Here is a 14,748-nt window from a genome sequence, read left to right on the forward strand (position 1 = left end):
GCCTGACTATCTTCTTTAGTGAAGTGCGTGTTCAGATCCTTTGCTTACTTTTTGATTGGGTTGTTTGTCTTTTTGTAGTTGAGTTTTGACAGAATCATATAGATTTTAGAGATCAGGCGCTGGTTAGAGATGTCATAGCTGAAAATTTTTTCCCAATCTGTAGGTGGTCTTTTTACTCTTTTGGTGAAGTCTTTAGATGAGCATAGGTGTTTGATTTTTAGGAGCTCCCAGTTATCCGGTTTCTCTTCGTCATTTTTAGTAATGTTTTGTATTGCTTATGCCTTGTATTAGGGCTCCTAAGGTTGTCCCTATTTTTTCTTCCATGATCTTTATTGTTTTAGTCTTTATGTTTAGGTCTTTGATGCACTTGGAGTTAGTTTTTGTGCGTGGTGTGAGGTATGGTCCTGTTTCATTCTTTGCAAATGGATATCCAGTTATGTCAGCACCATTTGTTAAAAAGGCTATCTTTTCCCCAATTAACTGACACTGGGCCTTTGTCAAATATCAGCTGCTCAGATGTGGATGGGTTTATATCTGGGTTCTCAGTTCTGTCCCATTGGTCTATGTGCCTGTTGTACCAATACCAGGCTGTTTTGACTATTGTGGCTGTATAATATGTTCTAAAATCAGGTAGAGTGAGGCCTCCCACTTTCTTCTTTTTTTCAGTAATGCTTTACTTACCCGAGGCATCTTTCCCTTCCATATGAAGTTGGTGATTTGTTTCTCCATCACATTAAAAAATGACATTGGAATTTGGATCGGAAGTGCATTGTATGTATACATGACTTTTGGTAGAATAGACATTTTGCTATGTTAAGTCTTTCTATCCATGAGCAAGGTATGAGTTAGGTAGTATTCCATCATTTTCTATGCTTTGAAATACCTTTAGTAGTAGTGGTGTTAACTCTTCTCTGAAAGTTTGGTAGAACTCTGCAGTGAAGCCGTCCAGGCCAGGGCTTTTTTTTATTGGGAGTTTTTCGATTACCTTTTCAATCTGTTTTTTTGTTATGGGTCCATTTAGTGGTTCTACTTCTGATTATGTTAGTTTAGGTAGGTAGTGTTTTTCTAGGAATTCATCCATTTCTTCTAGGTTTGCAAATTTGTTAGAGTACAATTTTTTGTAATAATCTGATATGATTCTTTTAATTTCAGTTGGGTCTGTTGTGATATGGCCCATCTCGTCTCTTATCCAGGTTATTTGTTTCCTTTCCTGTATTTCTTTAGTCAGTCTAGCCAATGGTTTATCAATTTTGTTAATTTTTTCAAAGAACCAGCTTTTGGCTTTGTTAATTCTTTCAATTGTTTTTCTGTTCTCTAATTCATTTAGTTCAGCTCTAATTTTTATTATTTGTTTTCTTCTGGTGCCTGATGGATTCTTTTGTCGCTTGCTTTCTATTTGTTCAAGTTGTAGGGACAGTTCTCTGATTTTGGCTCTTTCTTCTTTTTGTATGTGTGCATTTATTGATATAAATTGACCTCTGAGCACTGCTTTTGCTGTGTCCCAAAGGTTTTGATAGGAAGTGTTTTCATTCTCGTTGCATTCTATGAGTTTCTTTATTCCCTCCTTAGTGTCTTCTATAACCAGTCTTTTTTGAGCAGGGTATTTTTCAGTTTCCAAGTATTTGATTTCTTTTCCCTAATTTTTCTGTTACTGATTTCCACTTTTATGGCCTTGTGGTCTGAGAAGATGCTTTGTAATATTTTGATGTTTTGGATTCTGCAAAGGTTTGTTTTATGACCTAATATGTGATCTATTCTAGAGAATGTTCCATGTGCACTAGAAAAAAAAGTATACTTTGCAGCTGTTGGGTGGAGTGTTCTGTATAGGTCTATGAGGTCAAGTTGGTTGATTGTAGCAATTAGGTCTTCCATGTCTGTATTGAGCTTCTTACTGGAAGTCCTATCCTTCTCTGAAAGTGGTGTGTTGAAGTCTCCTACTATAGTTGTGGAGGTGTCTATCTCACTTTTCAGTTCTGTTAAAGTTTGTTTTATGTATCTTGCAGCCCTGTCATTGGGTGCATAAATATTTAATATGGTTATGTCTTCCTGATCAATTGTCCCTTTAATCATTATGTAATGTCCTTCTTTATCCTTTGTGGTGGATTTAACTTTGAAGTCTATTTTGTCAGAAATTAATATTGCTACTCCTGCTCTTTTTTGATTCTTGTTTGCTTGATATATTTTTTTCCATCCTTTGAGTTTTATTTTGTTTATGTCTCTAAGTCTAAGGTGTGTCTCTTGTAGGCAGCATCTAGATGGATCGTGTTTCTTTATCCAGTCCGAGACTCTCTGTCTCTTTATTGGTGCATTTAGTCCATTTATATTCAGTATAATTATAGATAAGTATCTGTTTAGTGCTGTCATTTTGATGCCTTTTTGTGTGTGTTGTTGACAATTTCATTTTTCCACGTGCTGAGATGTTTTTCTTTGTAAATTGTGTGTTCCTCATTTCCTAGTAGTAGAATTTATGTTTGCTGAGTCATTATGTTTTTCTTGGTTTTTATTTTGGGTTTTGGAATTGTTAGACCTCTTTGTGGTTACCTTAATATTTACCCCTGTTTTTCTAAGTAAAAACCTAACTTGTATCGTCCTATATCACCTTGTTTTCCTCTCCATATGGCAGTTCTGTGCCTCCTGTATTTAGTCCCTCTTTTTGATTATTATGATCTTTTACATAATGACTTCAATGATTCCCTGTTTTGAGCATTTTTTTCTTTTTAAAATTAATCTTAATTTGTTTTTGCAATTTCCTTATTTGAGTTGATATCAGGATGTTCTGTTCTGTGACCTTGTGTTGTGTTATTATCTGATGTTATTGATTTTCTGACCAATTTCCTTTAGTATTTCTTGTAGCTTTGGTTTGGTTTTGCAAATTCTCTAAGCTTGTGTTTATCTGTAAATGTTTTAATTTCGCCTTCATATTTGAGAGAGAGTTTTGCTGGATATATGATCCTTGGCTGGCAGTTTTTCTCCTTCAGTGCTCTGTATATGTCATCCCATTGCTTTCATGACTGCATGGTTTCTGCTGAGTAGTCTGAACTTATTCTTATTGATTCTCCTTTGTAGAGACCTTTCTTTTGTCCCTGGCTGCTTTTAAAATTTTCTCTTTATCTTTGGTTTTGGCAAGTGTGATGATAATATGTCTTGGTGATTTTCTTTCTGGATCAGTCTTATACAAGGTTCGATGAGCATCTTGGATAGATATCCTTTCGTCTTTCATGATGTCAGGGAAGTTTTCTGCCAACAGATCTTCAACTGTTCTCTCTGTATTTTCTCTTATCCCTCCTTGTTCTGGAACTCCAATCACATGCAAGTTATTCTTCTTGATAGAGTCCCACATGACTCTTAGGGTTTCTTCATTTTTTAAAATTCTTTTATCTGATTTTCCTTCAACTATATTGGTGTCAATTGCTTTATCCTCCAGCTCCCCCACTTTGCATTCCAATTCCTCGATTCTGCTCCTCTGACTTCCTATTGAGTTGTCTAATTCTGTAATTTTACTGTTAATCTTTTGGATTTCTGAATGCTGTCTCTCTATGGATTCTTGTAGCTTATTAATTTTTCCACTATGTTCTTGAATAATCTTTTCGATTTCTTCAACTGCTTTATTAGTGTGTTCCTTGCCTTTTTCTGTAGATTGCCTTATTTCATTTTTGAGGTCATCCCTGATGTCTTGAAGCATTCTGTAAATTAGTTTTTTATATTCTGCATCTGGCAATTCCAGGATTGTATCTTCATTTGGGGAAGATTTTGATTCTTTAATTTGGGGAATTGTAGAAGCAATCATGGTCTGTTTCTTTATGTGGTTTGATATCGACTGCTGTCTCCGAGCCATCTATAAGATATTGTAATGATTTATATTTGCTCACTGAGTCTTATCTTGTTTTGTTTTCTTTCAATATACGTAGATGGGCTACTAGATTGAGCTGTGTTGATTGTTATAGCCCTTGAATCACTTATGTCCTGTTACCAGCTGGTATGGGCTGTTACCAGATATATAAGCCTAAGAGTCCATTCACTGTTGTTGAGTAGAATCTGATTTTGGGTCACCAAGTGTGTGGGGGAGACTGTCACCTATTTGCTTAGAGGAGTAGTGGTGATAGTTGTGTGCTCCAGATTCTAGTAGCAGCAGGGGGTCACATTCCGGGGGGGGGCAGGATGCTGACAGGCTTCCCCCAAGTGCTAGTGAGGTAGGTGTGTCTCTATTCCTAAAGCACTTTGGTGGGTGGGCTCTGCAGCCGTACCTTAGGCAGCCAATGCATGTACCTCTACATATTGGTAGATGTCACTGTCCTCAGACCCCTGTGGCAGGAGGTTAGGTGGTTTGGGTGGAGCTTCAGCCCTCAGTTCCCCATTGTGGATCAGTGAGGGCTCTGTTTAATAGGTAGAGATATCAGACCTGGGAAACTTGTCTTTCCAGTAATCCGCTAAAACAATTACAGTCAGATCACTATCAGAATTGCCTTTGCATTGTAATAGCCACCTTGTTCCCTGTAGGGATGAAAGCCCAAGACTGTGGATCTAATACACTTGGCTGGAGCTGGCTCTGTATTTTTAGTCCAATTTTGGGAAGTCAGGGAAGGATTCTTGGTCCCTGGGTTTTTTGTAGTTGCTTCTCTCCGGCCAGGAGAATGGGTTAGGAAAAGACAAAACAAACAATCAAAGAAAAAAGAAACCGCAGAGCACTTTACTCTCTGGGCCAGGAAATTCCAGTGTTAATGAAGCTGCCTGGGAAGGGGAGGGGAGGGATCAGATAGATAGGAGAGAGTAGCACCCAGGAATATAGACAAAGTTACTTATCTTGCTTGGTGATGACTGTTTTATCTGAGATTCCCGAGGGGCAGGTAGCCTGTGTGCATTGGCTGGGTCGAGATTGCTCCCGGGGGTCAGGCCCGCGTCCTGTGCATGTGCTGTCTCAGAAGCCGTGGTCACTTCCTCCGCTCCCGGTCCAAAGCTCAGTACCATGGTTCCCCGGCTGGGATGCCGAACTCCCAGCTCCAAAACCAGTCGTTGCCTCCCGGTGACTTCTTCTCCTGTCAGCCGCGTCGCTGTGCTGCCTGCGTGCACTGGCTGGGCTTCCCCCGAGGTCACTTCAGGGGGCTTGAGCTGCATCCTGTGTTTGCGCCATCTCAGGATGCCATGCTCAGCTCTCCTGTGCCCAGTTCAAAACCCGGTGCCAAGGTTCTTACTGGGACGCTGGCTCCAGGCTCCGAAAACAGTCGCTGCTTCCCCGTGGTTGCTCGTTCGTTCTCTCCTTAGCCACGTCAGTGTGCAGCCTGCTTGCACTGGCTGAGTCTCTACGGAGGTTACCCCAGGGGCTAGGGGTTAGGGCTGTGTCCCGTGCCTGCCCTTCCTCAGCAAGCCGCTATCAGCCCTGCCACTCAGCACTAGGGAACCACGAGGGCTCAAGGCTGTGGAGTGGGTCGCGGGATCCAGAAGCGGTCGCTGGTTCAGGGCGCAGCTTTTCGCTTACCTGTCTCTCAGGTCAACTCTGTAGATCTGTGTTTGATGGTCAGGGTTCGTAGATTGTCATGTATGTGGTCGCTTCACTTGTTTTTCCGAGTCTTTGGTGCAAGAGGGATCCGAGGTAGCGTCTACCTAGTCAGCCTTCTTGGCCCCGCCCATTTCTTTTCTCTGTTTTTAAGAATATCTCTTTTTCTTTAATGTTCTGCAGTTTTATTATGATGTGTGTAGGTGTGGATTACTGTTTATTTATCCTGCTTGAAACTTGTTAGAATTTTTTGGATCAGAGGACTGATAACTTTCAACATTTTGCAAAACTCTCAGCATTTGTCTCTTTAAATATTGCTCCATTCCCATTCTCTTTATCATGGCCTAATGTAATTCTGATTAGACCTAATTACTCTAACTCTTCATATCTTTTGACCCCTTTTTCATGTTTTCTGTCTCTCTGGGCTACATTTCTGGATAAATCAGTTCACTAATTCCCTTTTTATGATGACCTTGAAAAGAGTAGTTTCAGTGGAAAGATGGCTTCTAAAGCCAGCTTAGACTGGGGTGAGGAGTGAATGAGAGGTGAAGCAGCGGACACATCCACTGTAGTTAACTCAGTACAAATTTTGTTGTAAAGGGAGCGAAGAAATGGGAGGAGAAGTTGAGAGCGCTTCGTTTTCATTTGTTTTTAAGATGTTTGGGGTGGGATGGGAACGATCCAGTAGAAAAGGAAAACTTGGTGATGTAGAAAAGAAGTTTATGAGTGAAGTTTCTGAGAAATTGAGAAGGAAAGAGGTCTAATCTTTTCAATTCTGTGCTTCATTTGTGTTTTTGTACTCCCCCTTTGAAAGATTAGTGAAAAGGACTTTTTTTTATCATGGAGCTCAGGTGAGTATACAGTCAGTTATTCACTCATTCATTCAACAAATATTCAACTTGCCTTTTGTGTGCCAGATACTGTGCTAGGCACTGGGAACATAACTATAAACAAGATAGACATGATCCCTGCATTCATGAAGCTTATAGTTTAGTGGTGGTGGTCGTGGAAGGGTGTGATACAGACAAAGGGCTTCAGAGGAAATTTGACAGCATTTAATGGAGGACCTTGAGGGCACTGGGCTTGGTTTTTTCCTTTCCTTAATTCCTTAACCTATTCTGGAGGATTAGAAAAGTAACATTTAAATTGATTGCCGAACAATGAGGAGTTAGCTAGGAAAATTCTGGAAGAGCATTCTAGAGAAAAGAGCATGTATGAAGGCCATTGCCATCAAGAATCTTGGAGAGTTTTAGGAACTGAAAGAGAGTGAGAGCATAATGAGTGAAAGGTGATGAGTCTTGGAGGGATAGCAGGTACTATATTGTAGAGAATCATAAGGATTTTAGACTGTCGTAAGAGCGGTAGGGAACCGTTGAAGGAATTTAAGGAAAATAGTGAACTAATCCATTTTCATATTATTTCTGGGTAGACACATGAGGCTGCTGGAGACTGGTGCCATTAAACCTTAGGATCATACAATTAATTTCCCTTTTGACAATTATTTGTTTTTGTAGCCATCTGATTTGGCTTTTTCAGTCAGACATGAGTTTCCTTGAAATTAATTAATTGGTTTTCTACTTGTATGTTTATGTGTGCGTTTGTGTGTGTGTGTGAGGTAGAGAGAGAGACAGAAAACAGACGTACAGACAGATGCCCGGTAGCTAAGACACTATTTTTTTTTTTTTTAATTTAACATAGCAATGAGAAAATGAGCCAAATCTATTTAGCATGTTAGTAAGGTTTTATAGTCTTAGAAATTCTTAAACTGCTATTATAAACTCTACCTAGTTTTGAATTACTCTATAGTCTAAGAAATCATGACAGATTTACATAAGGATTTCTTTTAACCTCAAAGTTAAATAAGATTGTTACACTATTCTTACTTTTTATCACAACTGTTGGAATGTACTATTTTGTTTATGTTTTCAGCTTCTTTAGAGTTTATTCCAATTTTGAGTTTTCATTTTTACCAATTAAATTTATCTTAACCCTTAAATTTAATATTTAATGAACACCTTGCACATAGTAGGCGCTTAAAAAATACATTCAGTGAATCAAGGGTATCTTTTTAAAATTTCTGTCCTTAATTCATTCCCTTCACCTAAAATGTACTTCCCTTTTTTGATAAGCCCATTCTTCCTTTAAGCCCTGGTGGCACAGTGGTTAAGAGCTTGCTGCTAACCAAGAGGTTGGCAGTTCAAATCTACCAGCTGCTCCTTGGAAACCCTATGGGGCAGTTTCTCCTCTGTCCTGTAGGGTCGCTATGAGTTGGAATTGACTACATGGCAACGAATTTGGTTTTTTTTTTTTCCTTTCTTACTTCATAGTCTTCAATGTTCTGCTCTAGATGTTACTGTTATTATTATTTTGCAGTTTTCCATTACTTGAAATCCCTTTTTAAGATTTAACTCTCCCACATCTTTTTCTGAGACTCATGAACTTGTTATATTGTATTCTAAACCTTCTTTGCTCACTTTCCCTTAGAAAATGCCTTTCCTCTCTTCCCTTTTCACCTATCTAATTTTATATTAAAAAAAACTTTGAGTCTGTTTATGATTTTGTGTTTTGTTGTATTTTAATTGCAGTTTTCCTTTCCTGACGAACTGTTTAATTATTACTGTGTCATTGATAAGCATATCTTTATGTATTTTATGTTTTTAGTCTATTGAAGACAATGAAGTGTATTTGCCTAATGATGAAATTTGGACCTATGATATTGATAGTGGGTTGTGGTAAGTAATTTTGAATTGCAGAATGCCCAGCCTTAACATCTGTTATAAATGTCTTTATAGACTACAGGTAATTTAGGACCATACTTAGAACATATTGCAACATTTATTAAGTCTTTCTTTTTCTTGCAATGTTTTATTCTTTGTGGTTCCTTATTTCCCTTACTCCTTTATTGTCTTCCTTCTTTGTCCTTTACCATTCCTCTTAAGACCAATGCTGTCTATGAAGACTTCGCTTTAATTCTCCTAATTTCCAGTTCTGGTGACAAGTGTGAAAATTTTGCAATTTTTCCCAGCAGGTTGAAAAGTCTTTACCATGCATCTTCTTAGAGTTTTACAATATTGGCATACCATTACTTTTAAATTCAATGATTGGTCATGACAATTTTCACTGAAAAAGTACTCATGGAGTTCAAGGGGTGTTTTGATATGCTTTTCTGGAAAGTTATGAGATTCCATGTTGTTTTTGCTGTAGGACAATGCACCTAATGGAAGGAGAACTCCCTACCTCCATGTCAGGAAGTTGTGGTGCTTGCATTAATGGAAAGCTGTACATTTTTGGAGGATATGATGACAAAGGATACAGCAATCGAGTAATACATTCTTTTAATTCAAGATTGCAGCAAAATGTAATATTTAATGTATCAGTTCATCTCAAGTTTACAAATATTTTAAAAAGATGCACGTCAAAAATCTTAAGTTTATTGTTTATCGTTTTTGAAGATAAATGGAAAATGCAGTGGTCTCACTTTTCTCTTCTTCCGTGTCTTTCTGGTTCAGAATTAACTACCTGCTCAGATGCCATCCAGTTGATATCCATGATGGGAAAAGATCCATTTCAGCATGTTTTATATGTCATTTTTTGCTTCTAAAATAGTCTCATTTTCATTAAATCTACAGTTAAAGTTTTTTACCTATTAAGAAAAAAAAAGTAATATTAATAATTTTTGAATGACAAATCTCTCTGATAAAAAAGTTACTGTCCTGTCTGTTAATGGTGTTCTCATCTTTTAAAAGCTTTATTTTGTTAACTTGCGAACAAGAGATGGAACATATGTTTGGGAAAAAATCACCAACTTTGAAGGACAACCACCTACACCACGGGATAAACTTTCCTGCTGGGTATATAAAGACAGGTAATGCGGCAAAATAGCTGTCTCATTACACTTAGGTAAGGGTTATAGCTAGTTGCCAAAATACAGAAACCCTAAAGACTGAATTTTTTCCATACATAATTACAAACTTGTTTTGATGATGATGGTAATGGAAGTTCAGGACCCTGGATAAGAGCCATGTCATAAAAATGGATATGGTGAAAGCAACTATTTAGTTTTTTAATTAATTTATTTTTTAATTGAGTTTTCTGGATAGATAATATATTCACATGGTTCAAAAATCAAGGTAGTATTAAAAAGCATACAGTGAAAAGCCTCTCATCCCTACCACCATCCCCTCCCCAGCACACATACAAATAACCACTTTTACTGGTTTCTTATCCTTATAGCAGTGGCTCCAAAAATTGTCTGCCATTGGAATCATCTGGAGATCTTTTAAAAATTCCAAAGCCCAGGTGATACCCCAGATCAATTAAATTACAATCTTGGGGGAGGGGGGTAAGTCACAGGCATCACTTTTTTTTTTAAAACATTTAGTTCATTTACATTTTTTATAATTATTGATATATTTGCATTTTAAAATTATAAGATAGAAGGGCCTTTTGTTTTCTGCTTTTATTATATCCTAGTTTTATTGGATCGAGATTAGAGAATATTGTCTGTATTATTTATGTTTCGGAATTATTGAGGTTTTTTTGTGGCCTGTTAAAGGAGGTATATTCGTGATTATCAGAGCACAGACTTTGATATATATATCCATCAAATCTTCTTTGTTGAGTATAATGTTTAGTTTTGTATACCTTTATTTTTGTTCACTTGCTGTATCTTGTATGGAGATGAGAAAGGTGAATTAAAGTCTCCTATTAAAAAAAATTTTTTTTTATTATTAATGTCTCTCTTTATATCTCCTGTCATTTCTGCTTTATGAAAATTGTGCTGTGCTATTTGGTGCCCAGCAATGTGGCTATCTCAATTGCAAATTGTAGTTTTTGACATCGCAAAGTGACCTTCTTTTCTCATTTAATGCTTTTGGACTTGAATCCCATCTTGTCTGATTTTAAGGTTGTGACCTCTGCTTTCTTTTTATTTGTATTTTCTTGGCATACTTCTGCTATCCTTTTATTTTTAATATATTTAGAATAATTTTGTTTTAGGCATTTCTCTTGTATATAATATTGTTCTGGTTAACTGTTGTTGCCTAAAAAATCGCCCCCAAACAATGGCCTAAAACAATAACAATCATTTTATTTTACAAAAAAATTGAGGTCGACTATACTCAGCTTGGCAGTTCTCTCTCCGGGTTTCTCACGTAGTTGCAGTCAGTGGCCAGGGCTGGGATAATCTCAAAGGCTTCTTCACTCACAAGTGTGATACTGGACTGGGAAGACACCAAGTTCTGGGGGCTGGAAGAGCTGGGACTCTCTTAGTTATCTAGTGCTGCTGTAACAGAAATACCAAAGTAGATGGCTTTAACAAAGAGAAATTTGTTCTCTCACGGTCTAGAAATCCGAATTCAGGGTGCCAGCTCCAGGGGAAGGCTTTAAAAATTCAGGCAATTTCTCTTTACAAACTCTGCCTGCATTAGATTCCTTGTTTTGTTATTACACCAAGGCTGAAAGTAGCATAGGCCTCTTTGATCCTAACGAGAGGGCTCGTCACTTTCTGGAATTTAGTACATTTAGGTTTCTTTGTTTCCTTAACTCTTTGATTTTTTAAAAACTATGATTTATAGCTTATCTGGCTTGTTTAGGTTGTTAGGGTAAGAGAAATTATTTCTTTAAACTTTCCACAGACAAACTGGGAGCAGGTCTCTCAAAGTGCGTCCTTTTGTATTTGTTTTTCAGGTTAATATATTTTGGTGGTTATGGGTGTAGGAGACACAATGAACTCCAAGACTGTTTCGATGTTCATGATGCATCTTGGGTAAGAGAGTAATCACTGTTTTTCCTTTGGTTTGGCATAGTCTTAAAATATTTAGAAAACTGAACCTAATCTTTCCTCTTGTAGGAGGTACCAATTTGCCGTAATTGACACTATGACAAAAATGTGTTTTTTTCTTTTTAGATTTGGATCCAATTAGAGGAAGTTCTCTCACCTAGTAGTATTACCCTGCATGACTTCTGGCAGAGTAATTTATTTTCTTACTTCATTAGTCACGTTAGTCTCTGTTGGACAAGTAGATACTTCAGCACAGCTTAGCAGAATTTTGTTCATATGCGGCCACAACAGCTTTTGCTGACATACGTCTTCTTTTAGGTACATCCACAAGAGCTATTCATAGCTCAGACTGGCCTCCATACAAGAATGAGATGGTGGTGATATTAACTCTCCTGTTTATTCTTACCAAACAGAACATAAACCATTATTAATAAAACATCACGAATTATAAATCTTTTAAAGATAATTTTAAAAACCAGTGATCCTACCATGAAGACGCATAGTAGCTCTTTTTAGTTTTACATTCAACTAGTATATATTCTTTTTGTACAAACTAATATAAATGTGTAAACACCATTGGGTATTTATCTCTTTATATATATAGTCATTTAAAAAATTCCCGATGTTTCCACATGGTCTCTTGAGTTTTTAAAATAAAATACCTTTAAAGCTTTGCTATTTAAAATATCACAGGTAGTTTTCACGGAAACCTTACCATTAATTGTATCTCATTATTTTTAAATAATCAATGAAATCGCTGACTTTTTTCTCTCCTTAGTACAGCTAATTATGCTAATAAACATGTCCTAAAGTTTCTGGAGTAAAAGTAGTTTTTTGTTGCTGTTGTCGTTTAGATTCTAAACTAGTAAATTGCTTCATTTACTTGGCTTCTTTGACAAGACTTGACAAAAATAATGATGTATTCCTGACATAGAATATAAAACTGGAACAGAGGAGGTTAGAGTAGTTGATAAAGGATTTCAACAGTCTCTTGTTGTTAGGTGCCATAAAGTTGGTTCCGACTCATAGTCACCCTATGTACCACAGAACGAAATACTGCGCATTCCCATGTCATGCTCACAATCGTAGTTATGCTTGAGCCCATTGTTGCAGCCACTGTGTCACTCCATCTTGTTGAAGGTCTTTACCACTGATCTTGTACTTTATCAAGCATAATGTCATTATCCAGGGACTGATCCCTCCTGACAACATGGTTCTTTTGGCAGTCCGTGGTATAGTCAGCATTTTTTGCCAGCACCACAGTTCAAAGGTGTCAGTTATCCTTCACTCTTCCTTATTCATTGTCCAGCTTTCTCAAGCATATGAGGTGATTGAAAATACCATGGCTTGGATCAGGCATACCTTAGTCTTCAAGGTGACATCTTTGCTTTTCAACACTTTAAAGAGGCCCTTTGCAGCAGATTTGCCCAATGCAGTGCGTCTTTTGATTTCCTGACTGCTGCTGCCATGGGCATTGATTGTGGATCCAAGCAAAATGAAATCCTTGACAATGTCAGTCTTTTCTTGGTTTATCGTGATGTTGCTTATGGGTTCAGTTGTGAAGATTTTTGTTTTCTTTGTTGAAGAAGTCATTGATCTTAAAAAGTCCTATCTTGCGAACTCCGGCATCATTTCTGTCACTAAGGCCATATTTTCCAACTACTAACCCTTCTTTGTCTCCAACTTTCACATTCCAATCACCAGTAATTATCAATGCATCCTGATTGCATGTTCGTTCAATTTCAGACTGCAGAAGCTGGTAAAAATCTTCAGTTTCTTCATCTTTGGCCTTGGTAGTTGGTGCGTAAATTTGAATAATAGTCATATTAACTGGTCTTCTTTGTAGGAGTGTGGATATTATCCTATCACTGACAGTGTTGTACTTCAAGATAGATTTTGAAATGTTATTTTTGACAATGACTGCAATGCCATTCCTCTTCAAGTTGTCATTCCCAGCATGGTAGACCATATTATTATCTGATCCTAAATGGCCAGTACCGGTCCATTTCAGCTCACTAATACCTAGGATATTGATCTTTATGCATTCCATTTAATTTTTGACAATTTCCAATTTTCCTAGATTCATCCTTCGTACGTTCCATGTTCCAATTATTAATGGATGTTTGCAGCTGTTTCTTCTTATTTTGAGTCGTGCCATATCAGCAAATGAAGGTCCCGAAAGTTTGACTCCACCCACGTCATTAAGGTCAACTCTATATTGAGGAGGCATCTCTTCCCCATTCATCTTTTGAGTGCCCTCCTACCTGGGGGGCTCATCTTCCAGCACTATATCAGATGGTGTTCTGCTGCTGTTCATAAGGTTTTCACTTACTCATTCTTTTCATAAGTACACTGCCACGTCCTTCTTCCTAGTCTGTCTTAAGTCTGGAGGCTCAGCTGAAACCTGTCCACCATGGGTAACCCTGCTGGTATCTGAATACCAGTGGCATAGCTTCCAGCATCACAGCAACAGGCAAGCTTCCACAGTACAACAAACTGACAGACATACGGGGGTTCAACAATCTGGAAGACACTAAATACAATTGTTTTGTTGTTAGGTGCCATCGAGTCAGTTCTGAAAGATGGCAACCCTCTGTATAACAGAACAAAACACTGCCCAGTCCTGTGCCATCCTCATAGCAACGCTCTGTACAACAGAACAAAACACTGCCCAGTCTTGTGCCATCCTCACAGTCCTTGCTATGTTTAGTCCATTGTCACAGTCATTCCATGTCACTGAGGGTGTTCCTCTTTTTTACTGACCCTCTACCTTACCTAGCATCATGTCCTTCTCCAGGCCCTGGTGCCTCCTGATAAAATGTCCAAAGTACAGAATATGATGTCTTGCCATCCTTGCTTCTAAAGAGCATTCTGGCTGTACTTCTTCCAAGATAGATATATTCATTCTTCTGGCAGTTCATGGTATATTCAGTATTCTTCACCAGTTCTTCTTCGGTCTTCTTATTCGTTGTCAAGCTTTCATGTGCATATGTGGCAACTGAAAAATACTGTGGCTTGGGTAAGGGGTACCTTAGTCCTCAAGGTGACATCTTTGCTTTGTAACACTTGAAAGAGGTCTTTTGCAGATTTGCCCAATGCAATATGTCGTTTGATTTCTTCACTGCTGCTGCCACGGGCATTGATTGTGGATCCAAGTAAAATGAAATCCATTACAATGTCAGTCTTTTCTCCGTTTGTCATGATGTTGTTTATTGGTTCAGTTGTGAGGATTTTTGTTTTCTTTATGCTGAGGGGTAATCCATACTGAAGGCTATGGTGTTTGATCTTCATCAGTAAGTTCTTTAAGTCCTCTTCACTTTCAGTAAGCAAAGTTATGTCATCTGCATATCTCAGGTTGTTAATGGGTTTCCTCTAATCCTGATGCCACATTCTTCTTCATAATAGTCCAGCTTCTCAAATTATTTACTCAGTGTAAAGACTGAGTAAGTGTGGTGAAAGGATTCAACCCTGACAC

General features: G+C 37.8%; 1 protein-coding gene across 3 annotated transcripts in view; it reads left to right on the forward strand.

The window, feature by feature from the left end:
* The window catches only part of KLHDC1 (kelch domain containing 1), a 56,420-nt gene that overhangs the window by 10,426 nt on the left and 31,246 nt on the right, over positions 1–14,748 (forward strand). For all 3 annotated transcript variants that reach the window (XM_049899455.1, XM_049899454.1, XM_049899456.1), the window contains exons 2-5: positions 8,153–8,223; positions 8,696–8,813; positions 9,238–9,356; positions 11,180–11,258. In XM_049899455.1, the coding sequence (XP_049755412.1) occupies positions 8,153–8,223; positions 8,696–8,813; positions 9,238–9,356; positions 11,180–11,258 (387 nt within the window). The remainder of the gene's footprint in view (positions 1–8,152; positions 8,224–8,695; positions 8,814–9,237; positions 9,357–11,179; positions 11,259–14,748) is intronic.

The sequence above is a fragment of the Elephas maximus genome, chromosome 10, assembly GCF_024166365.1.
Source record: "Elephas maximus indicus isolate mEleMax1 chromosome 10, mEleMax1 primary haplotype, whole genome shotgun sequence".
Classification (NCBI taxonomy): domain Eukaryota; kingdom Metazoa; phylum Chordata; class Mammalia; order Proboscidea; family Elephantidae; genus Elephas; species Elephas maximus.